The 26888-nt window shown below is 30.0% G+C and overlaps 1 protein-coding gene across 1 annotated transcript in view; it reads left to right on the top strand.

The window, feature by feature from the left end:
- The window catches only part of LOC129958943 (disintegrin and metalloproteinase domain-containing protein 10-like), an 81730-nt gene that overhangs the window by 19524 nt on the left and 35318 nt on the right, over positions 1-26888 (top strand). The window contains exon 2 of the mRNA XM_056071693.1: positions 24857-24989. Within this exon, the coding sequence (XP_055927668.1) occupies positions 24857-24989 (133 nt within the window). The remainder of the gene's footprint in view (positions 1-24856; positions 24990-26888) is intronic.

The following is a 26888-nucleotide window of genomic DNA, read 5'->3' as shown; positions in this document are numbered from 1 at the left end:
GCGGATTAGAAATTTTTAATTTCCTTTATTCTGTTTTATTTTTATTCAAAAGTTCTTCAGAATGAATCTGAAGGATCGATTAATTAACAATGTTTAATTTTAAATGCATCGAACATTAAGAAAATAAACAGAATCGTTTGAAATAATCCGCCGAAAAATACTAACCCTAGCCTCATTACTGTTGGGAGAAAAAAAATCCGGAAGCCTTACTCTTTTGGCGGTGGCGAAAATGGAAGATTTTTTTGGCGGAAAAGTTGGCGGTGGGGAAAATGGAAGATTTTTTTGGCGGGAAAGTTAGTTTTTAATTAATAATTAAAATTCTAATTAAAATTTCAAAAAAAGGGACCCCAGGTGCACATTCCCGACCTCTAAGGTATACATGTACCAAATTTGATAGCTGTATGTCAAATGACCTGGCCTGTAGAGCGCCAACACACACACACACACACACATTGAGCTTTATTATAAGTGTATAGATAGATAAGTTATCTCCTAAACAAATATCATTAACGGATGCATTTTCTGACAACATTATAAGGCTACTGACAACAATTCAGGTATACATTTTAACTCATTGGCTGACAATATGTTTATTTCAGATGTAATTTAAAAAATCTCATTGTTCAGATTTATTTTGCGAATAAATTAACAACGTTGATTCGCTATCTCTGTCAATAGCACTACAACCTTCCTCTTTCCCTGAGAACTGACTTACATAGAATAATTTGTGAAGACTACGCGTACCATAAGGTAAGAAAAAGCGCTTGTGTGTCAAACATGGAGACTACTATCTCGAGAATAAACAAAAACATATTGATGTTGTCAACGATAATGAATATTTTTAATAATTAAATCTATATGGTGAAATATATGGCTTCTCTATTTTTTCGAAACTACTTCGCATCCTACTTTCTCATAGCTTGTTTATTAATTGAATTACCCGTTTACATTGGTGTCAATTAACCCGTTGATTATATCGCTGGACAGAATTGTGGGAATTACGACCACGACAGACAGCTGCTTTGGGAATGCATATATAATGTTTACCGTTATATCATATAACATTGGTGGTTAAAAAATATTGTTTCTGACACTCGTAACGAACGATTGAAGGTCGGATATCTATGTAAATAACAGAATTGGCCCTTAGAGTATAACTAATTTTAAATGAACTAAAATTTAATAATTTTTTTAAATTTATTATATAAGTTAAGTATAAACTTGTATCTTAATTTATTTTAATATCATATTTTTGGGACACATATGCAAATTATATATTGAATTGCATATTATATTTTGTAGAAAGGTTTTTTTATTGATATTTCTTAAAATTTTTTGCATATCTGGTCTTAACTCAATCGGAAAAAAAAATTAAAGTGGATTTACTTATAAACAATAAAATAATTTAAGAAAGTAAAACATTTTTTTTTTTGGGGGGGGGTTAATAAATAAAGAGAACTGGTTTTCAAGTTGTTAAAAATTTTTAATGAAATAATTTAATCTTTTTGTTACTAGCGGCGAAGAATCATATAAAACCATATATGGTAATCAAAATTTCCATGGCCCCAAAATTAATCGACTCAATCTTATTTTTGAATTGTAATCTTATAAAATTATGTTGCAATGTTTCGAAATATAGACATTAATTTCAAGGAATAATTTGCAAAGAATTTTAGCAGGGAATATCCTGGTTAAATTTATTTTTATCCTTGTGATAAATCATTTGAGAATTATATAAATTAATATTTTATTCAGTAATATTTCACAAAATATTTGTCGTCAATAAAAGTCTTCATACATAATAAATCGTATATTTGGTACAGTATGGCCAAATTTGACTCTTAGGACATAAAACATTACTCGTCAACCAGCCAACCTCATATGCTATACTTTAAAATGAAAGCGAAATGTATATATTGGATTGAATATATATTCACTTGTTATATGTCAAATTTAATTTTGGGATCTATTGTATAATATGCAGGAGGGAAAAAGGACTTGACATGGAAACGCAGCGTAAGTGTACGTGCAGTTAAAAGTTAAATGATATGCTGAGTTATTATTACTAATTCAAATAAAATGATTTGATATTTTATTTATATTGACAATTATAATTTATCTCTGCTGTACGTGAGTTTTTCTTCATTTCGAGTAAAAAGGAACGATGTATATGGATAGTATTTTAATGGAAACAGAAAAAAAAAGGCATTATTAGAAATCAATTCAAAAGTAAAGATTTAAAGAAAGATTTTAAATTTATGATCACCTGTCATATTTTTTAAAATAAGAGTTAAAGTAATCTTCTGTTTTTTAGTTTTCCTTCTGAATTCCTTTTTATTTCAAATCACATCGACAAACAGCCCTTGTGATAATTTAAATCCCATCGATACTTCATTCTAGTTGAAGATAAATTAAAAATATTGCACTTTTTATGAAAAAATGTGTATCTTTTTTTAGAGATTAAATTCTTAAAAACGAGTCGAGCGAAATTCACTTTATTTTCTCATCTATTTCTCCTTTAAATTTTAGCTCGAGATCTATTTATCTTTACGTTTTCAAACAATTTTTTATACCCATTAAAAAAAATCCTTTCTGCGCATTTTCGATTGGATTCTTTAAATAAAAAAGAGCATTTCTATTTCAAAAATGTTTTTTTCTCCCATCATAGCATTTGTTAATCTTTTTAGTAGCAACATTTCGCATTTACGGTGCAGAGAGTTAAAGCCATTCCGCCTTAAGCATTCTCTCTCCTAAACAGCTTTATTTTTTTAAATCTCTTCGAAGTACAGTAAAAATAATGAGTGCTTTTACGTACAGAAAAGATGGAGAAATATTTATATCCTTTCAAATTTCTCTTACGAAAACTTCTGGAAGGAGGAAAAAAAAAAAAAAAGTGATCTTTCAGTCGCTTTCGTTATCTAAAAATTCGTTTTTCAGCGAAGAATGTTTGCGTTTCGGGATGGTGTCATCATGAAATATAACTGAGACCAACGGCATCTGCAGAGCTGACAGGGTTTTTCTTTATTGGATCGTAGCATGGGTATAGGAGCGAGTATTATGAAAACCTAAGAAGTAGGACAAAGGGCTTGAAAAATGGCATAGGTTGTTTCTGCAAACATTTTTGACTCTGAGTTTTCAGGGTAAATACAGTTTTTCCTTTACTGACTTTTTTTAAAGTTCCTTTTCGCTCTTTATAGATCGGATAGATTTTGCGATCTATAATATTTTCTTGAAGTTTGTATCTGCATTTTTTCGGTGCTTTTGCACTTGTTTATTTCCGGAAAAGAAGATGTAGTGATATTAATTTCTTTTAGTTAGACTAACTCTCTGGTTTGAAGTTAAAAAAAGGGTTGTTTTGGACTAAAGTTGGTCCATTTCAGATTATCAAGGCAATGACACCCTAGTTGGCATTCTGCTTCCAAACTTCAACGGCACACCAACACTAGCAGGCTTGGTCCTCTAAAGTAAATGTATCGTGCATCAGATCCATATACACGGGGAATCATATATGAAATTAGAAAGTAATATGACCCACGAAGGTAGATTTATCCGACATCAATCCACATACATAGATGAAATCTGGAACGTTCCTTCACCCATGGAAATAAATTTATCTAGTTTCGCATCTACAGACACGGCAGATTATGGGTGGAATCAGTATCTACTTTGGCCCACGAAGATAGATTTATTGGCCGTTAGATCTACATTCATGGTTAGATTCGGGATTTTTTTACTCACGGAGATAAGTTAACTGACTTCATACAAGATGGATCAGTGATGGAATTAAGACCCACTACGATATATTTATCGTTCATCAGATCCGAATACGTGGCAGATCATGGGTGAAATCGACACCTATTGTGACCCATTGAACTAGATTTATCGGCATCAGACCTACAAGCAATGAGATCGTGTGTGAATTCAGGCCTTTATTTTGCAGGCCTTCAACGTCAAAATCCAGAGAGTGTAACCATACGATAGCCGTTTTAGTGAAATAAATTGTTTCAGCTATCTCATTGCTCTAACACTTAAGAATGATACTCTATTATAATCAATGCTATTGTTTCCCCTTCCTCGACATGACGCATTTTATATTAAATTTCGTATAAGAGTGATGAAAATAAAGTATATATTTTGTATATTTTCCGTTTAAAAGATTGTAACTAAAATTTAATACATATTTAGAATTTTGGTGTAAAATCACATAACATATTTCATTGGTACAAATCTTAGTTTTTAATTCGTTCGTATATACGAAGGTAGATACATCGATTAAAAGTTAACCAGTTGGTGGCTTTAATATGAAATTTGAATCTTACCTAAAATTGTAAAAAATCATATGTCAAATTTTATCTATATTTCTTTTCACCAGGTTATTAACCCTTATCGTGGCAAGATTGCTTTTTTGAAGAAAAGCAAAATTATTAATTATAATAATAATTAATTATTAATAGTAATTATAATAATATAATTAATTATTATTAAAATAATTAAGTTAAAAATTATTTTATAGTGGTAGTATATTTTTATAAAGTTGTATGTATGGTATACTATACAAAATGAACATAAGTGTTAAATAAAGGGGGAAAATATGCAAATGCACAGTCCTAGGTAAGTGCAATGAACATTGCAAATAATTTAGTATTTTTTAATAGTTTTGAGCAAAACTTTTTTTACATTCACCATTGCTCAACCAGATATTAAAAATTAAAGCTCACAAAATTAAATTATCTTAATATTTTGTAAATATGTTTTAAATATAAATGGAATGCAATATAATGTTTGCTTCCTGTGTCGCACAACTTTATCTTCTTTTTAGTCTAAATTGGTTTCCGTTTATATATTTAATTGATTAAAAGGGAGTGCATTGTATTTTTAGATTTATGTTCGTGAAACTTCCCGAGTGATATGAATAAACATTCCTTTTATTATTGGTCAGAAAATATTTTAACTATTGTATGTTATCAATAACTGGAATACTTATTTTAATGCATTAAATAAAAAGAATCCTTTAACAAATTATCAGAGTGGCTTATTATTTGGAAGGCTTTTTAAATTTAGGAGTACCTACTTTTTTGAAATATTTATGTTGTCTTTAGAACAGAAAAAAATATTATTATAATTGTGAAATAACCTGTAAGCCAGACATATTCTTATTATATATTTATGTGTTTCTAAATAGTTTATGTGTTTGGGTATTTATAAATAAATACTTTATTTTCTCACTGTGCTCTTCTCCAACAAAAATAGTTATAAATAGACAAACCCATCTTTAAAATATATAACATTATATATATTGCATTTATTTGACAACTTTTGTGCAGTAAATTACTGCATTATTTTGTCAGTGCGATGAAGGTATAAAGAAAAAGGTTTCAAATATAATATTCATAATTATATAAAATTTAAAATAAAAGAATTCTTGTAACATAGTAAAATGAACATAGTAATGTAATTTCAAGCGTAGCGCCATTTTATGGATTTCAGATTGATTGAGTTTGGGCCTCAATGTATGTAATTTGCTATCCAAAATCGGAACGATTGCATTTCGTTGCACGAGAGACTGTTTATGAAGCTATAATCAACATTGCGAAAACAACATTAGAGGATTGTTTTTTCCCCCCACCAAAACAGTTATGCCGTAAGATGTTTAGATTTTTCATTGCATATTTATGATCGAATATTTTTATCTGTGTACTTAATGATGAAAATCCAAGATAAAACCCTTTGGAAAGCATCATTAAATTAATATCCATCTCCTTCACTAGTTGTTTGTACTGAATAACCATTTATCCTTCAACTTGAGTCAACGCTATCATTTATCAGGAGCGAAAGTCCCTAATTTTGAGTATAATTTCTCAAATGTCGCCCATTGCTTGACGAGGGCGACAACCGAGTGGATAATCTAATTTCCTCTAGATATACGACACCACCTGAATTACAATCATTCTTAAAATTTATTACGTCACTGAAATTTAATTTTCTAAACCATTGCTTGGAAAGCACAGAATTGCATTCGATTTCTAGTGAAAACAAATGCAATTCTGTGCTGTCTTTTACCTGCTAAGTCATAGTAGAATAAATGTATGAAATTAACAAATAGCATGATTTATAATAATATAACGTTATTAGGAATGCAATCTGTCTCTTGATTAAAAGCACGGTTAATGCAGTGGGAAATGTTGCATTTTATAAAATTAATACCAGTAAATATTCAATGAAAATGTATTAAATCTTTACAGCATAGGAGCATCGAAATTATACTTTATGAGTTGTTTTCTTTGACTTATAAGGCATTCATTAAGATAAGTTATCAGCACAACCGGTGACCATATTCATGTAGACATGTTTTATATAGTAGCCCGAACTTTATATATTTTCACCAATAGAGGATTTTGTTCCATAGAGAGGTGACATGAATTAAGTAAGGAATAGACGTTATCGGAGTTCCTTGTTACACATGCCTGTTTTCCTACTTTTCGCCCCTGTTTTGTTGAACTCAACCCTCTCATGCGCAACATGCGCAAAATATAAAGAGTTGCCATGTTTGGAAAAAAGGACAGTACATTTTCTCCATGGAAAACCCTTTTTTCTATTTCTTCAAAAACTACCAGCGTACTTTTAATATTCACAGAATTTTTTAATTAATCTAAAAACTCTCGAAACTCTTGGTTTTCAGTTACAATCACCCACCAAATAATAAGAATTTATAAATAAAATTTAAAAAGATGTGTTAGAATTCAACGTAGGCTATTAATATTACACTTATTGTCATCACTGAAACTCACGTACCCAAGATCTCACAAGTCTAAGATTTGAAATCATTTTTCATCAAATGTGAAACTAATAAATTATTGAAAGTCAAATTAACTGATGAATCCACTTCAACTTCAACTTCATCTTTTGATGGCATGTTATGAGTCGAAGCATTATTTTCAAGTACATCATTAAATAATTTGCCTATCTTAAGTGTTTATTCATTTTGGTGTATTTAAGCTGAAATGCATTTTTAGTTTGTAATTTGTATTGAAACTTTCTTACCGGAAAATTTTTGAATGTAATTTTCTAATTCATGTAATTTTGAAGATTTTTATATTACGAAGCGAATGCTGAAAGATAAAAAAGAGGTAAATAAAACAAAAACTAAATAAATAAATAAAACCAAAAAAAAATGAATGGTAATGGAGGGTTGTTGTTACTTCCGTGTTTATATGTGTAGTTGATGCATTTTAAGCCAATAGAATATTACAAATATATTGGAAATATGGAAACCAGTTGTGGAAAAGCTATTTATTAACTGTGGAAAATGGAACTGTCTGTTTTTTTAAGATTCTCATATAAATAAGTATATTATTTTTTTAAAGACTTAAGAAAAATCATTCTTAATAAAATAAGTAAATTTTTTTATTTTACCGCATGGTTCCTATGTGCAATAATACAACTGTATTTTAATTACAAAATTAAAATTAATTACTGATTTTTAAATATTCAACGGCTTACTTGCTTTAGAGCGATACTGTAAGCTTAATCAAACTTTAAGAGACAGTCTTCATTCAGACATGCTTGCATTTTTAAAGGATATTCGCCTGATAATCAAAATTTAAATTTTAACGATGTCGGTGCACTTTTAAACTAATCACATTTTATCGCAAGATTGATTTTGGTGCAATATAACTTATTCTTGCCCTTGTGCCATAAAAATAAGCCAAATCAGACCGAATCAAATAATTCGTTGGTCTCTAACGCGATTGCTTCAGGTTTTAGAAACAATATTTTCACATTTCATTAAATGAATTGCTTGCGTTCAGGAGATTTTAGTCAACAAATTTGTTATTCTCAAAAGCTGATAAATAGGAAAATGTAGGCGTATTTGCAGTAAAAAAAACACCATGTTTCATTTTTGTTCTAATTTGTTGCACCATGATGATATGCTCTGAATTTGCATGAAGCAGAAAGAAAAAGAAAAAAATCATGACGAATGAAAAGAATTCCTCAAATTTTTTCGACAGAAATGCAGCTTAATTTAATGTTATCCAGTTCTTTTTTACAAAATGTGCCTTCGATTGAAAAAAACAAGCAGTATTCGAACAAGTCTTCTCGCAGAATCGAAGCATTACTCTTGATTAAGTTACTCAAACTTGGAGGGGAAAAAAAACTCGGTGAAATTTTTTCTTTCTCTTGAGAGAAAAATTAAGTAGACATTTGTTTTTCCCTAAGTATTCTTGAGTAATGTCAAAGTATTTAAACCGTTTCTTTTGTCATTAACATTGGGACGAAACCTTAAGTTCTGATTTGTACATTGAGAAATTAAAAAAGAATATATATCATTACATGTTAGCTCCTATTAGCTTCTGTGTTCATGTTGCAATAGGGATATTTGCTTAACACAGAAACTAAAATTTTTTTTATAGAAAACGGAAAATAAAGTTTTTTTTTTCCTCTCTCTCTCTCTCTTTTTATCACGGTTTGGGTGAAAAACTTGGTTTAAAAACGTCGGTACTGATATTTCGATACCAATGATTTCTTTTTACACAAAAGGAAAAAAAAAACTTTTGTCCCCCTTTTTTTTTTATTTATTTACAGTCTTTATTTATTCATCATTCCCTTTTCATTCTCCCCAGCGAAGATTATTATTTCAGTTTAAACAACGTAATTTGTGGAAAGAAAGTTCTTTTTTTCACCCCCGACGTCAATAAATCAATGACCAGCATACAGAGAAATCGTGTACTGGAACTTCCTCCCTCCCTCTGCGTGTTTTATATGACGTAATGAGTGTTTGTCCGCAGTCATTGTCAATATCCGATACGAACCACTGAAGAAAATGACTCTGTTTCACTTCGCGTGTAAATCTAGTTTTTACTCGTCCCCCCCCCTCACTTTCTTTGCCCTGTTTTGGAGGGGGGCGTCTCTTAATGAATAGCTTTTGCCGGAGGAGAGGGAGGCTATTGACTCCAGCTGTCTAGGAAATGGATTTTACGAATGGGCAAAAGAGCATCGATGGGGTCTTATTAGCCAACTGATTCAGTGACTCGGAAACATACAAATTAATAAAACGCTTCTGCGGTTGTTATCGATTGAAATGAGGAATCTTTCATATCGCTTGTTCCCCAACTTTTGCTAATGATAGACTTTTAAACGATCTCCGTCTTTTGGGGATTAGTAATTGTAGCTTTTAGGTTGCTTGAAGATATGCCCATTTCGGGCTTTTATCCCTATATTCGTCTTATTGCCGAGTGAAGTCTTTTAAAACAAATATTGATTTAACGTGTATTAAAGAGTTTTGATAAATGAATACAATTTATCAGGTTTTGCTCTTTAGGATTCCCGTTGTTTTCTTGTGTATAAAGTATAAAAAGCGAAGGTATTGTAAACAATAACAAAAAAAAATTTAATCTATAGATTTTGATGCCTCTTCACGTTTTAGATTAGCCTCACAAACTCAAGAAACACGGGAAGCTAGAGGCATGAATTTTTGTATACGATAGTTAGTCCGAAATTATATATCTGTGTCGAATTTTGGAGAAAAAAAAATATTAGTAGTAGTATTCGATTATTAGTATTCGGAAATTCAGAATGCAGCTTGCTAGATATATCACATGTGCTCTTGACATAAAAATAGTATTTCTATACCAAATTTTTAACCCAGTCTGTCAACGACGGGAAGTCCAAAATACATACTCAACTCGCTGAGTTATTCCACGAAGCTAAACACAAAATACGTCGTATCATAGTTATCATATCAAAATGTCGTATGTTAAATTTGCCGAAGCATCTTATGGTTTCAAAAAACTTGCATAAGTGAATATGTCAGCTCTCAAATTGTTGTATCTGAGCACAAATTGCTAATTTCGTATATTTTGCTGGGTGTAGTTTTCGATCTACGACTTTTTTATTATAACTGCGAGAACATCTTGAATTACTTGAAAAAGTCATAGGCAAAACATTCCCGCTTTAAAAAAAAATGAATCGATGAAGTTAATTTACTGTTATGGCCAATTGCTGTGGGTAATAAATATTGCAAACAGATTCCCTCCCCCAGATTTAGATGCTAGCATACTCTTATAATCACCCAACAAAATTTTGCCATTGAGTTAATCGGAGTTCGAGTCTGTTTCTATCAGTTCTATTCTCTGTAATTCAGTAGAATGCTCAGAAAATAATGGTTTTCTCAGTAAGAAATTGTAATCTCCGATTTGTGTATACCTTATCAGTTGGCTTTGCAGTTTGAGAAGGTTTTACGAAAATTGGAGAGTAATGGAGCAAATAATAATGATAGTTGTTAAACATAAATGTTTCTTTGTCTCGTAAGAAATTAATAAAATGAATTTGTAAAGAAATTCAGAGTACAGTCTTGATTAATAATTATTCGTGATTCAAATAAAACTTAATGATTTACTAAAATAATATGACCATATTTTCTGAATTTCAGTTTGAGAGCTGATATGAGGAGGGTAACGGGTAATGAGAAAAAAAAATATTGAAAATATCGAATCAATAAATATATCAATAATAATAAGAACCTGTAGAGGGAAAACTTTCTATGAACAGTAAAAAACTTTATTATTAAAAGAAATAAAAAAATAAAAGCATGAAAAAATTAAGAAGCATAAATAATAAAAAGTTTGCTATTATCAACTTTTCCATAGGAATCCAGAATACAGAAACCAGACCAACACAGAGCGCGCATGCGGACAATTTTTCGACAGGGATGGCATGGGAATTTGGAAAATGAGATGGTATCCAACAATGATTCGAAATTATCAAGTTCACCCAAACGGGGTCAATGACTTATAAATGAAAACAAATTGAATTCTGGAAAGTGTGCGATTGCTTTTGCTGGTTTTAGAATTCATTCATAAGCGCAATATATTTTAAGCTCTTTTATAAGCCATTTCTTTAAGTACACTTAATTTCTTAATGATAATGCATCATTTAATTTTTTTTTCAGAACTTAAAATCTGGAAAACCATATAAATGATTTTTTGATCAGTTTTTTGTTGTTGTTGTTGTTGTTGTTGTTTAGTACTGTAATGAAAATAGGTTTTTCGAAATAGGTTTCCATGTCGCCTTTTCATAAATTAAAAATCTTTTCCTGGGCGGTATATATAATTTCCTGTATTTCTAAACTAAAAGAAACTTTGTCAAAACGAATAATTTTATTCAACATTTTGAAAACGTATTGAAAAATAAATGAGCTCTGACCTGACTGAGCAAGGAAAAAGTGGAATGCGCTGAGGTTTTGCTCTTATTTTCCTACACAAAGAAGTGCATTAAATAAATAAATGGAAAAAAATTCTATGATTCTAAATTTTGAAGAATAGAAAAAAAAAAAAAAAAAAAAAAAAAAACGGATCAGATTTGGCCCTCTAACGAATTGTGACAGTTTCTGCTCTTCTCTCATTCTGTCTCATACCTTAGGGAATTGGATTGAAAAGCAAAAGAAAACTTCTGATTTGGGTTGAAAATTAAGTGGTTTTTTTTCCCCGTGCAGTCGTTGGGGAAAAAAAAAAAAAAAAAAGGTGGTTGATGCTTTAGGAATAGACTTTCATCTTATCCCTCCCCCCCCCTTCCATGTTGAATGAATGATTGGATTTCTTGTGGCTTGTAAAAAGGAAATGAATTCTAACAGCAACTGAGTGTTTCTCTCGCAAGAAATCTTGGTGATTTCAAAAAGAAAAAAGATCTTGTTAAAAATAAAACCGAACAAATTCCGTCCTTTTTTTTTTTTTTTTTTTTTTTTTTCAATTAACGCTTCTTTTAAAGAGCTTAGTATAGAATTTTGAATTTAAGTCAGCGCCTTTCCTTTTGAATTTTTCATTTCAGTTTGCTCGTAAACTATTGCGATAGAATAGTTTATGGCATATTTTTAAACGAGTAGATGAATGAAATAAATGCAGCTGAACTAATAGCTGTGGACATTAAAATATTATTCATTTATGATTGTAACTGAATTTAATATCCGTACTCAAAACTCTATTGGCTGAAATATAAAATACAGTTTTATCATGCTTATATAACAAGCGTTTACATAAAATACTTTATTCAGTAATATTTTATTGAATACCTTGATAATTCAGTTTTCTCTGTTTTCTAATTAGATAGTAAATTCTGTATTAGGAATATATTATATTTTTGATCAACTATGTATCAATAGAATATTTATAATGCCTGTTGATTCCACAATAATTTGTTCCGAATTTTTAAATTCTAAAAATGACAATTTTAGTTTATAACTATAACAATACGGTACTTATTTATAACAATAATAGTATTTTTAAAGGTATAAACTTTAAAAATAAACTCGTATTAATCGATTTAGTTTATAACTGAAAAAATACAATAATGTAATACTCTAGTGACTCTTGGGGAATTAATTTATGTTCTTAATGCGGTTTTCTTATTCAATATCTATAAAGTCATTGAGGATATAATAGATAAAGACGTTTCAATAGTATTGATTGCTCTTCGTTCAGTGGATGAGAAATAAAATACTGTGAACCCTCAAACAACGCTGCGGATACTTTTCGTGTAGTTTGAAATCGAATTATCATGCGTTATCAGATGAATTTATTAAAGCTCAAGTATGCTTTTAAATTGTAACCTACACATATTGCTTGTGAGATCTTACTTTTTTAAGTCAGTTTTATTATTTGTATGTAAACAAAAAGCAAGTGTACACGTTTGCTTTTCTAAACAAACAAAAAAAAGAAAGACGTGAAAATACTAAATTTATCTTTTGCGTAATATTAGAACAGTTTATGAAACTGTATGACAGGAATCTACTGTACTTGCTTTTTTGCCCTGTAATTTTTTTTAACTTTGAAACTTTATAAATAATTAAATTTCATTATACTGTTTCTAAAATGTTTAGCTTTTAAGTCTTAATCATTGAATATTTCTATATCAAAGTTAGTTAGCTCTTTCGCGTAAAGAGACGAGTCGCAGTTTATCTCACATTTCTGTTTTGGATATGTTATACAATTTTACATTATTTAGAGCTCGCTACTGTAGGAGTCTCTATTAAACATAGTTATTTCTAATTTAGGTTTAAATCAAATGCACTTTTATCCCATAACTTTTTTCGAAATTCTCCGTAGCTTATTCTGAATCACGTAATCTATTGGTTCTGATTCACCTAATCTGAGTTTAATAACAAATGTTATTAAAATATGGTACAATGTCTTCTAAAAGAACATAGCCATTTTATGAATATTTGCAGCATTTAGATAGTTTGCGATTTAAATATGATTCTTCAGATTTACGAATGCCTAATTATTTCTAAATTGACAGAATCATTTATTGTCGAAATGATCCTGCGTAAATCAGTATGTAGTAATTTACGATTTGGCTTATGATGGTTTTATTGTCTGTTAATAAAGCTCTACCAAGCTCATTTAAATTCTACAGTCTTAATCAACGAATTCCATTCCCTACCTCTCCGTAGATTCCTCTGTGCTTAAGGATTCTCTGCATAAACAAAATTTCATGTACGTTCCGTATGCCATTCGCAATTGCTCCGCTTTTATTGCTTCTAATTTTATAGCAAGCGTAATTAAAAGGATTTTTATTACACCTTTTACATATAAGTAAAGCACTTCCAATTTCTTTTGAAGCGCAAGCTCTTTTAATTACTTTGTATCAGAATAAGGGTCTTAAGAGAGAGCTTTAAATATTTTCTTAACATTCTTTTCTAATAAACGCAAAGGTGACTCCCCTTTTCCTCTATGCTTTCCTTCATTAAAGCAGTATACAATTTTTTTTTCTCTGCCTTTTTCTCTTTTTCTCTAGAAAGTTTTAAAACATTTTACTACCACGATGGTGAATAATGGTCCAGATTTTTTTTTTCCACCAGGTGATTTCATGGGTAATTTTTTTTAAACTTTTCTTTCGTTATAGCCACCAACTGCTGCCTCTTTTATGCTCACTTTTAATGACTCGCAAAGTATAAATAATTATGATTTTTTTTTTTTTACTTGAAAGTCATAATTTGCTGTTATTCTGTGCTACTTTATATTCAGAGTTCATGAGAGAATTAAATTTATCCAGTAATTATTCTGAGCTTTTTAAAGCCATGTATGGTTAGAAATGGTATTTTGGCTATTTTAACTGAACTCATTAATTAAACATTATTGTTTGCGCAAACAAAGTAAATAGCTTGTGCACTTCACTGCCCGATGCACAACAAGATTAAGAACCTGTTTTAAATTTATCCTGTAATTATCTTGAGCGTTTTAAAGCAATGTATGGTTGGAAAAGATATTTTGGTAATTTTAATTGATCTTATTAATTAAACATTATTGTCTTCACGAACAAAATAAATAGTTAGTGAGTTTCACTGCCTAATGCACAAGATTTTGAGCCTATTTTAAATTTACCCTGTAATTTTCTTGAGCGTTTTAAAGCCATATATAATTGGAAATAGTATTTTGTAACGGTGTTTTATAATAGTTTTTTAATGGTAACTAAACTCATTAATTAAACTTTATTGTTTCCACGAACAAAGTAACCAGTTAGTGCACTTCACTGGCCAAAGTACAAGATTAAGCGTTTGTTTCAAATTCATCAAGTAACTATTTTAAGCTTCTTAAAACCAATGTATGTTTGGAAATAATATTTTGGTGATTTTATCTGAGCTCTAATTAAATATTTTCTTCGCGATTTATATAAATATCCAGTGCATTTCATTGTCCAATGCACAACGCTATTAAGTGCATGCTTTAATTTTATCCAATACATATCCTGATTTTTTTTAAAGTCATGTTAGTTGAAAATGGCATTTTGGTAATTTTAATCTAATTCATTAATTAAATGTTACTGTATTTGCGAACAAATTAAATATCTAGTGTCCATCACTGTCCAATGCAGAGCAAGATTAAGTACATATTTTAAATTTCTAGATGCTTTTATGAGAAGTGTTCATGGATTCTATATATATATTTTGATCTTCTTTCATATGTATACTAAATCATATTTTTGATATGTTGGTATTATTTCAAAAATGGCACATGCTGTTTTCTTGAGACAACTTAAATATAAAATACATAAGAAATAAATATTACTACACATCCATAATTAGTTAAAAATCACAATTATATACAGCTGTATAGCAATTTACGACTGCTATACAGCAGTCGAAAACTGCATCGAAATTCAGTATCTGAATCACTACACTCTAATTTATTTTTTCAGCTTTATATTCTTATGAATAATATGTGCTTTCAAAATTCTTTTAATCGATACTCAGGCTAAGGCTCATGAGATTATCAATATCTTCTTCACGTGTGACTTAAGATTTTTGTAAATGCATTTGTATCCTGTTTTAATAACATCTCTTGACATAAATTGTATTTTAAGAGGAAAGTTATAGAGAAATGTTATCGATGGTTTTTTAAAAAGAAAATAAGAATGAATAATAATTTTTTCCTTTGGTATTCCTAATTAAATTGAAACCTTTAACCTGAATTTTTCGTTATTAAAATCAATGTCCATTGTCCTGAAAGCACATTCAATTTCCAATGATATTTTTTCGTTTAATCTTTTATGTTAACTTCACTAAATTTTTCTGATTACATGCAATTTACTTGGTGAGAAGATTGATTTCTCGGCAATAAATTTAATAAAATCAGTTTTTAAAAATACACTCTTATCAGCATACAAAAAAGTTTTTTCCTTTTAATTGTGTTTTTTTTTCTTAATAGTACTGAAATTTATAATGCATTTTTATAATTATTTTTAAAAATCTTGTTATTAGTGTTTTATTAAATTCAGTACCAGGTGACACTACTACTACAAAAACAAATTTTAATTAAATTTACAGAAAAACTGATAATTCCGTTTTGAAAATGTTGTAAGAAATTTCAAAACTCTGGTCTATCATGGAGTATAAAGTCATTTGAGAAATTCCATCGTTACAATCATAAAACTAGTAAATTTCTATGAAAATGTCTAGTAAATGTCCAGAATAAAGACCAGACAGATAATAAAATTCCTTATAGATATAACGAAAATCTCCTCTGCAGTTACTTCTCATAAAGATATAATGAAAGATAGTGTCATATATCCACCAAATCTTCAGAGCACTAAAAGCATTATGAACACCATCCTAAACTACGTATAAGACCTTCTTTTAATGCAATACATGGTATCTGTTAATGGACTTTCCATCATTTCGATTCATACAGAGATATGGACTCGATCACACAAATGAAATCTTTCAGTCTCGTGCTAAATCAACTATTGAAGGAATTTTCATGAAATGACTTGCATATTTTTTTATTATTGTCATTTCTATCTATTATTATTATCTCTTCTTATCTTAATACTTTCTCGTTTACGAAAGTATTTTAATCGATTTCGAGTTTGTAGTGAATTTCTACGTTGAGATATCTTTGAGTTTGAAAAATACATTTTGGGAATATCTATCTGTCCATCTGTGTATATTTGAACTGTATCTCAACAGCACAGTGAGACAAAGTAATTATATTTGATATGTATATCAAAATTGCAGATTTGCATCTAATTTTTAATAAAATCTGACGTCGGTAGACTGTATGCGTGTATCTGCCCGCGTGTATGTGTACGCATCACACAAAAATACCTAAATGTATAAAACTTAACGACTGAAATGAATAAAATTTAGTATGTGGTCTTTACACCAAAATTATTAATCAGTATAAAATTTTGGACCCTAGTCAGCCTTTAGTAAGAAATCCATTTCCCAAATGCAAACACTATTCACCAATTCAATCAAATTGTGAACCCAGTCGGTTATAGTTCGATTATTTTTCTTTAGCGTTAGAATTTTTTTATTTCAAAAAAATCTAAGAACTTTTGGATTTTTCTTGTGATGAATAGATTTGGTTTAAAATTACCAGGAACATCCCAAAATAGCCCGCGCGTTTCTTTAAAACGAGTCGTTATAATTACAAAATTAAACGGTGGAAAAATCTGAAACTTGTATTCTAAATAGTAAGTCTCATGAAATAGAATAAACTTTCTAAATTGGTTACTTAAAAAACGAAATTTACATTTAGCAAATCCTATCTTTTTAAATCCTCGACGACCCTTCAATGCATTTTTAACGAATAGTTGCTTTCCCGGTTTACCAAAGATCTCGCACTTCCGAGATAGAAGAAAGGGAAGTTTTTTTTTTTTTTTAAAGCCTTTGCATGAAAAGCAATATATTTTTTCGCGGCTAAAATGACGTAGACAGAGGAGGATACGACGATCCTTCATCTTGTTATAAAATATAAGATTCTTACTCCTATCAAAGATGGGCGGACGGGTGGTGGGGGATGAAGCACTTTTGGGTCACCATGACGACGCGCAGTCAATGAATGCGATCTCTATTGAATTTATACACGATCACTTCATCTCCCCAAGCACCAAAAGAGAGCAGGGAGATCTTCAATCAATAAGGAAATCTGAGGACGACACTTTAAAAGTTCTGCTCTCGACTGGTTAATTAATTCAGTCAAGACGCTCGACACTGAAGATTTTAGCTAATGACCAAGTTGGATTCTCTCGATCTGTTTGAGGGCCAAACTGGAGAAGGAATGGCTAAATTATTTAACAAGAGAAAGGGAAAATAAGCGAACATGAGCGGGAAAATTTCAAAAAATATTAACAATTTGTAGTATAGTGTTAAAGTCTTGCATTTTGTATATCAGTATGAAAATCAATGTGTAAATAATACGCAGATCATCCTTTAAATTTTAATGCGCGAACTGAATGGTTGCAGTTATAGGCATAAAAGTGGTGTCTAAATATTGTAAAGTGACTATGCGCTACGTGATAAAACTTCCGCTTGTTCCACTTGAAAGCTGCCTACAAAGTTAGCGTTCCTTCCTCGAAAATGGTTAGAGATGGAAACAGAAAGTTTTTGAAAATTGAAAATCATCAATTTAGTTCAGAGAAGCATATTGTGGCTGTTAATGTTCAGAGCAGAACGCTTACAACACACATCCATTTGTTAACTATTTCTAACACTGTTATTTGATAAAATGTTTTAAGAAAAACAACTAATTATCACAATAATTCTTATTTTGGTATTCAAACTGTTATCCATCAACTTTAGTACACATTTGGATCCTTGTCGGAATTTCACCTTGCAAACCATTTTTCCAGCATGCCAGTTGATATTCTAGCATAACCTATAATACGTCGTTGAAGGTCCTTCATTGTTGGCAGAGAGATCTTATATACTTGCTGTTAATGGCATTTCTACAGGAAAAAAATTCATTGAATTCAGATCAGATGATTTCGGGGACCACTCGTTGAAACCACCGTACTTAATTATTTGTTGCGGAAATGCTTTCCCAGGTATTTTTTTTTACGTTTGAAGTCTTATGTGAATGTGCTCTGCAATCTTGGAACCATGCGTTAATAATAATAATAATAATAAAAAATAATGTTGTTTTTTTTTTTTCTGTCTTTATTTTACATTTTATGGGTCACAGTCTCGGAAGTCGCGAACAAGCGAATATGCATTTTAAGTGGTCTTTTCTGAACATTGATTTTCACAAGGTATTTATTCTTTGTATTAAGTCAACTGCCCTCTACAATTCTGTAATTTAATTTTTTTTTTCTTTACCTTGCACGTTTTCGAGAAAAGAACGTTAACTACGCAATTTGTCGCCAGGTTGCTCTATGAATTACCTCAACGTGACGAGCATAGCCATTTTACTATACTTTGACACCACTTTTATGACTATAGCTGCAGTCTTTCTGAAATAGAAGAAATGAAAAGAAAGTAGATGACTTTAATTTACACAAAGTATACTCAATTAATACATTAGCTTCATTTTCTGTCTTCGTCTTGGATAGATTTGAACATTCTTCATTCATTATAATTAATCTTATTAATAATTTTTTTATACGTGGTTGTCTTTTTTACATATCACATTGCACTGCTCATTTTGCAACATTTTATAATGTGTTTCTATGAAGGGGGGTGCCAGCTCGGGTGTCGTTCTCGTCATCTGACCGCAGGTCAGAATTGCGAGATCCGTCCCAAAATAGTCCTAGTGTTGCTTTACAACGGGACGTTAATACAACTAAACTAAACTATGAGGAAAGAATGCAAATGTGTCAAATATTCAGTAATTTAGTGTATTCTTGTGAAAAGTATTAAAAATAATGAAACTAATATTTATTATTCATTTCAAAAGAATAATGGGGGACCATTTCTGTTTGCTTTTCTGATTTAAAAGTAGTTTATTGGAAAAATTTACCCATAGTTGTATTAAACCTAAAGATACTAGTATTTACTTGGCGTTTGATTTATTTTTGCTTTCTCTTTATAACAAAATTTTTTTGTAATTTTGAAATAATTCGGTTTAGAAATTTTGATAAATCTCCCAGTTTTAGGTCTCATCGAGTCCATTGAAACTCTTTTTAGAACTATGATTCTCTGTCTGTCTCTCCATTGTCTTTGTGTGAAAACAAAAACTCAAAATTGTAATGAATTAAATGCATGAAGTTCCATACACCAAAATCTTTACACCAAAATCCCCCCTGTCTTTATATGTATATATTCTGGACTGTTTCTTGATCTGTCTGTTGTGTGTATGAAAATGCAGTAACAAGCTATATAACTGAGATTTAGCATGCGGTCTTAACATCAAAATTGTAATTTCTTTTTCTCCATTTTGAAAACCCAGTTTATTACCAAACAAATTTGAAATAAATTCTGAACTAATTTCTTTTCCGTTCCCCATGCTTACAAATGCTTTAAATTAAAGAATATAAATATTCGCTCCAGAGATTTAAAAATTACACCTTTGAAGATGTATTAAATCTAACAGAGGGTAAAATGTCTCTAATTATTTTATATTACCTACAATATCTGTATGACGTTTCATCCGCAGATACAGTACCTACAAATAACGTCGTCGCTTAGCAATGTATACCACCTGTCTCATTTTTCCTAATTTTTCCAAAACAAGAAGAAAATACTGCATTTTTCGTAACCATTAACGACTATTTCAAGGTGTTATATATTGCACAATACTTGCAAATAACATTTCATCCACATTTACAGTACATACCAATAACGATTCTCTTAATTTGTACCATTACTGTACCTAACCATATTAGTAAAAACGAGAACACACGAAATCTGCATTAAAAACAAAGTTTTTGCTTTTAAAAACTTTAAAATTAATGTATTCATTACATCTCGGTATTATGTCACAAAGTACCTTTTTTCTACTTTAATAAATTAGTTTGTAAGAATTTTTTCACGCTTTAAACTGAGAAAATAAATCACATGAAAACATTCTTTTTAAATCAATAATTTGCCCTGTTTCAAATATATTTTTCCTCCCAAATAAACGTCAACAAATAATTCCGCATTCGCTTCTTCTGAAACTCAGATAAATAAGCAATTTCGAGATCAAACGGAATTATTTATTGTTCCTCGAAAAACAACATTGTATCTATAAATTTCCTTTGTTTCCTTTAAGAGCATATTTTCTTAAGGGAAGCAACAGTTGAATATGCAATCTTTGCTCCATCGAAAGTCTTTGTGGTTGTAAACATTAATTCCGTGCTTCGATCATTTATCTAGTGGATTGGCTCTAGAGTTAGGCTATCATTGGCAAAAGAAGCATAAATAAATAGCTCTGACAAGAACAGCATTTACTTAATGGAAAAAGCTTTTCAAAGACAGCGCCCTAAGGACCATCGCATCGATCTTGGCATGGAAAAAGCTCTTCTCTCAGGACCTCGTGGGGAGGTCGAAATTAAAGCTTCTCTGAAAAGCTCTTTTTTCCCCTTCCCTCCCTTTCCTTCTCTGTCAATTCATTGAGAGAAAAACCCTGGCCATTTCTTTTCGGTCTAAAACTTGACTTGAACGTGTCGTAAATTATCAGTAAATAATCAGTTAGTGGTTGGTTAAGGAAACAGTTTCTTGGTCGAAAGAACTGGCTGGTTAAAAGTGTTCTTTTAGTTGAAAAAGTATATTTTCTTCAAGTGCTAATAATTTGTTATTGTGGATGCTTAGAAAGAGGGAGTTCGGTTTTAGAAAACATTCCATGTACATTCAAATTTCTGAATACCGATTTAGAAGATCTTGGGGGGGGGGGAATTCGGTATATAGAAATGCATATGATAAAAGCTTCATCATTTTCTTACTAAAAACAACTCTGCATAGTCAATATTTTAGGTTTAGTGAAAATTTCAAATTGATGTTTTAGAGTTAATTACAATGTATAATTAATATTTTAAAAACAATGAAATTTTTAAATTCATATTTTTGTGTTAAAGGAAATAAAATGCCATAAATGGTTAAAAATATGAAAATTTAAAAGAAATAAAACGTCAAAGAAATGTATTCTAAAAAATGTACAAATGATAATGATATATATTTTTTAATTTTCTAATCCCATTCTTGTCTAAATTCCATATTTTTTTTATTTTTTTTGCTTCATTTTTATTTTTCATCCTACTTCCTACATTTTTAACTAAGCCGGAATTAACTTTCCCTTTAAGGATCTTACTCAATATAAGAAAGTTAAACTGTATTTAAAGTAAAATCTCACTTTAAATTAGGAAAGGAATTCGTAGAACAAAAGCTAAGAATAACATATATAAAAGTTTTTTTTTTTAATTTTTAATTTATATTCCTTCTTATCAGTGAAATCCATGGGTAAATTTTTAATGAAATGTATATATGCATAACTTTTTACGCGACAGTTGTTTTCGGATATGTTAAAATTTTTTCGATAAACAGAAGCTATTTTTCTGTTAAAACCCAAGATTCCTGAAAACGTTCAATATATGGAAGTTCTATAAATTTGAGTTCCAATGTATTTGCTTTTATCTCCTTAAATGGGTTTCTTTTTCATTTATTCAGTGGTATGCAACTTATCCATATTTGTAAAGAGATGGCATTAAGATAAACAAAAAAAAAATTTTCAAAAATTTACATTGGTTTTACTTTTCACCAACATTAGTCTTCTTGTCTTCAAAAATAAATGGCACATTTTTTTTTTTTTTTAAACTTGGCCAGTCGTGTTTGTGTCTCGTTTTCATTAGAGTTTTTACTCGTATAATGAACTGTCGCGGTATTCAGGCACAACGTTTCGTCTTTTTTTATTATTATTCGCTTGAGATAAAATTTTAATATAAGTCAAATTAAAATATTTTTCCTTTTTCACTTCCATTATAAATATTTTGTTAAAAAATGACGAATTTAAAAGGTCTAATTTCTATCCGCCTTTTGTATCCCTTTATAAACTGAATTAACTTGCCAACAAATTTTTATTGCATTTTTGCTACATTGGATTATTACTTTTGCTGTTAGTTAGATTAGTTTTGCTGCAGAATAACCCAAGTAAAGAGGAGCAGAGGAGCATGCTTATTAATTACTTTAAACAAATTAATAATTAATTTCCGCCTATAGCTGCCATCTATTGCCTACTATCGTAACTACGATCTTCTTGTCTTTTTGAGTGCTGTCAAGAAAATTTGTTATATCCGGAAGATATAAGCGTTTGGTTACAGCAATGTTTCCAAGTATTATCTGGATGAAATTAATTAAATGATTCGGAATTGATAAATTTGGATAATATTAAAATAACCTGACGTCTTTTCTATTTTATCTGCAAAAAAGTTAAACTCTTTTTGTTTTTTCAAATGATCTGGGCTGGTGAGAAAAATGAATTCCAAGTAAAAATGTTCTGAAGGCAAAACTTTGTCACACCCTTCTATTGTCTGTCCTTGAAATAATTTTTCTTTGCGCTAAAAAAAAAAAATTTGAAACTTATCACAAAATTCAAAAGCTTTCAAAGCAAAAAATTGCCTACAGATTGCAAGTGATATTTAAATCTTTTAAAATTTTTATAGTAACCATTAATATGTCACGAAGCATGTAAATCTTTTCGAATGCTAAATTTTGTTACCAAATTAATGAACGAAAAATAATCGGATATCAATTTATTTCACGAAAGATTTTTACTTTCGGACAATAAACGCATCTTAAGTTAATACCACATAACAAGTAGCAGAATAAAAGTGTAAAATTTGTTATCTGCATTTTACTATCATTTGTTGGTGCCACTACAGAAGAGATGAATAAATGAAAGTGGGATACAAAAGGGTTGCTAGGTTAATATACAAAAATGGAAATCGAAAATGACAAGTTTTAACTTTTGCTCATCAATGAACGGCTTCTGTGACAGGATTCTGACAACAGCATACGTAACCTGTTAATGCAGTGCATAATTGATCTCTATTCTCTGAGCCATTTTTTTTTTCTTTTTATAAATATTTTTGTAAGTGCTCTTTTGATTCGCTGATTTAAAAACTACAACCTAAAAATTGTGCAGTGTCGAAAAATGCGTTCATCACAGGAACCAAGTAAGAAATGGACATTATTTTTATAACAAGTAAATGAACTTAGAAAGAAACTTTGTAATTTTTTATTTTATTAAATTTCCATTGAAACCAAATGCATACTGGCGATAAATTAACGAACATCATTTTTGTGCGATTCCTGTTTACTAACATCATAGATTTCTTTCAACATTAGTATTCATTATCTACTCACATTGAAAATTTAGGTTGGACATAAAGCCTTTCCTTGATTACAAAGAATACATTGCACAAAAGCTATTAAACTTTGCGAGATCAATTATCTCAAGACATTACATGAATGTCAATATGTTGTCTGTTTGCAATCCGAAAAATGTCGTGAGCAGTTTTCGTCAAGTCTGGATTAACATTTGTTCTGTATAATCAAACCCATCATGCTTTATACTGTCAATGTTTTAATATCTCAACTTGGTGTATCAAACATCCATAACAACCTCTAATCTCAACTAGTTAACAGAAATGGCCTATTGGACTTCATGGAAACCCAAAATCTGTTGCCTTTGTCGAAGCTTTTAATTTAAAATTAAATTCTGATTTACCGCCTATGTTTATGAATCAATTTTTTTCAGTTATTCAACGAAAAATAAAATACTTACAAACAGAACTATGCAGTGATGAAAATTTTACATTTCCATGATGTAAAATTTCCTGGTAAAGTTTTTAATCTGGAAAAGTCTTTATGCTTATCCAGTAATATCTTTTTAACAAAAATTTGCGTTAATGTTAATACATGGAAGTAAACTTTGAAAGATTTTGTAATTTGTTGATTATTAGGATATCCTTGTTCATTTATCAAATTCATATAAATGTTAGCAGTAAATCAATGATTGTTTAACGAACAATTCGGGTAGCTAGCTTTGTCTTTGAAAAGGTATCGTTAATTAACAAGTCACTCACCATAGTTATTTTCATTAGTTGCTCTGATTCTGAGAGTAACCTTTTAAAACGAATGTTTGCTCTTATGTACTGCCTTAGTAACAAAAATTAGCATTACTGTTACATTGAAAGAAGGCTTGTAATTATTCATTTTTAGGGTCTCCAGAATTCACATATGAGGTTTCCCATATATAAATTCGTAAATCAATTGTGGTTTATAGAATAGTCTGAGAATTTCTCTGAGGAAACGTTCACCGATCATGAATTATAGTTTTCTTTTCATTTGCTCTTCTGATTCTAAAAGTAACCACTTTTTTAAAAGAATATTTTCTTTTATGCAGTGTCGATTCGAATTACTATTACTACATCGAAAAAATTCAAAAAAAAAAATTGTATTATTTATTCATTTTTTGGGGTCTCAAAGAATTTGCTTATTAATTCCCATAAATATATGTAGTAAATCAATTGTTGTTCAACGAACCATTCGGATAACGAGCACTGTCTTTGAACGGATTGATTTCTTTAGCAAATTATTCATTGTAGTTATTTTCTTTCTTTTAAATTGATCATGTTTTTTTAAAAAAATGCTTTCTTTTTCTTTCAGGGCTTGAATTAAACCCATTTATTTTGCACTTCGAGCCTTTATTTTACAGCCAAAAATCACTGAATGAACAAAATTACCGCACTAAACGTTCTCCAAAGTCGGAAATAAAGTTACAGTTCATTGCGCATAATAGGTAAGTATACAATTTTACGAACCATTAATTTAAGTGATTCTTTTAAAATGTTTCTTGATTAGTGGTTTGCCTGCTCTTTTTTGACATTTTCTTGATCGAATTATTGATGATTTGCAGAAGTCTCATTACACGCTAAAAGCTTTCATTTAAAGTAATAAAATTATACACAAAATGAAAAGAAAAAGAACTATTCTCAAGAATATAGATGTTATCGAAGAGCAATGCTTTTACTAAGTACTCATAATGTGATTTGTATTTGCCTTAAGTACATCAGAATAGTCTTTTAATAAATGTCTACTTTAATGATCGTTCAAACACGAAGTTGAATGAAGCGTTTAAAAGCCATTGGAGCACTTCTGAACCGAAAAAATTTTAGTCTGCCTAAAATTTAGTTAGAACATGTGATTGCACTTAGAACATTTTTGTAATTTAATTTAATACTAATTGAATTGGACTTACTTTTTTTACTGGAAGGACGAGTTAGTATGGATTTTGTTATACTTGATCCAAAAAAAGAATTGTTTTAGATCATAAATTCTCCCAGCGTTTCAAAATTGAAAGATTGACTAATGAAATATCAGGAATGTATTTTTTGCTTGCATGTCATCTTAATTTGTTTAAATTTTTTATTTACTTACTTTAAGATTAAAATTTTCCATCCCAAGGTGGAGGCTTTTAACTTCTTTTATACTATACGAAATATACAAAAAGAAAGTATTGTAAACCCCAAAATATTCAACCTTGAAATTTTCATGAATCTCCCCGCTTTAGATCTCCCTGAAACGGGATTGTTGGAAAATACATTGTTGGAATGATGTCTTTTTGTGCGTGCTGTGAACACGATAACTCAATATTGCAACAAGCTGCAGGCAGACATTTAGTACGTAGTCTCTTCGCAAAATTTTGAAATTTCTGTCGAATGTTGGATGGAATCTCTTTATTTCTTCTGTTCTTTTTCCACCTATTCTCATGTGCCGATAGCTCAAAAACACAGAAGACTAAATAGATGAATTTGAGCATATAAATTTCTCATCACAGTTGTAAATCCGTATCAAAGTTTGGGCCAAGTCCCTCAAAAAAACAGACCGTCTGATGATGTAATTATTTTCCGAATATGCGAACATAATAATCCAAAAATACAATTACTTAGACGAATGAAATTTGATAACTGGTCTTTCCACCAACATTGAAGATGGTTATCGAATTTTGAACTTAATCGATGTGGAAAGGAAGATATCCGAGACTTATAATCAGTTTTCATTTCTATTAAATGAAGTTCAAAACGCGCCATATTGTGTTAGAATACGACAAAGTCGAATGGAAAACAGTCCTGCTGATTTAGTTTTACAATCATTTCCAATTTTTAGTAGAGAACAGAATAGATTTCCAAAGAATCGCCAAATGATTATAATTAAAATTTAATGTAATTTCTGAGAAGTGAAGCAATGAAAAAAAATTGATTATCCTCGATATAAGTTGTATTATCTTCTGTGTTATTTGATTTAAATCACTTTCAGACATTTAAGCAAACAGTAACGATTATTTTTGTTACAATCGATGCATCGAATTTCTTTGCATTTGTCTTATGCAGGCTCATCGTATAATATTTGACATCTTTTGCTAATACTACAAATGCAATTTAATATTCACAGTTTGATTAATAAATTAATGAAGCATTTATGATTTTAAGCGAGATATTCAAATTATCTCAGAAAATAGAAGTATCCTTAAATTTGTGATTTCCCAGATTTTTTTCTGTTGTTAAAAGTCGATGGCAAATTTGAATATTCTCCAGAGCACATAGCAGTTAAATAGGACTCCCCATAAGAGTTAAATTTTAGAATAATTTGAAATTTTAAGTGTTTTGTTTTTCTGTCAACTGTATCAGTGTGCGACAGT

The sequence above is a fragment of the Argiope bruennichi genome, chromosome X1, assembly GCF_947563725.1.
Source record: "Argiope bruennichi chromosome X1, qqArgBrue1.1, whole genome shotgun sequence".
Classification (NCBI taxonomy): domain Eukaryota; kingdom Metazoa; phylum Arthropoda; class Arachnida; order Araneae; family Araneidae; genus Argiope; species Argiope bruennichi.
Note: the sequence above shows the minus strand (reverse complement) of the source record. Positions and strands in the feature narration are given on the sequence as shown.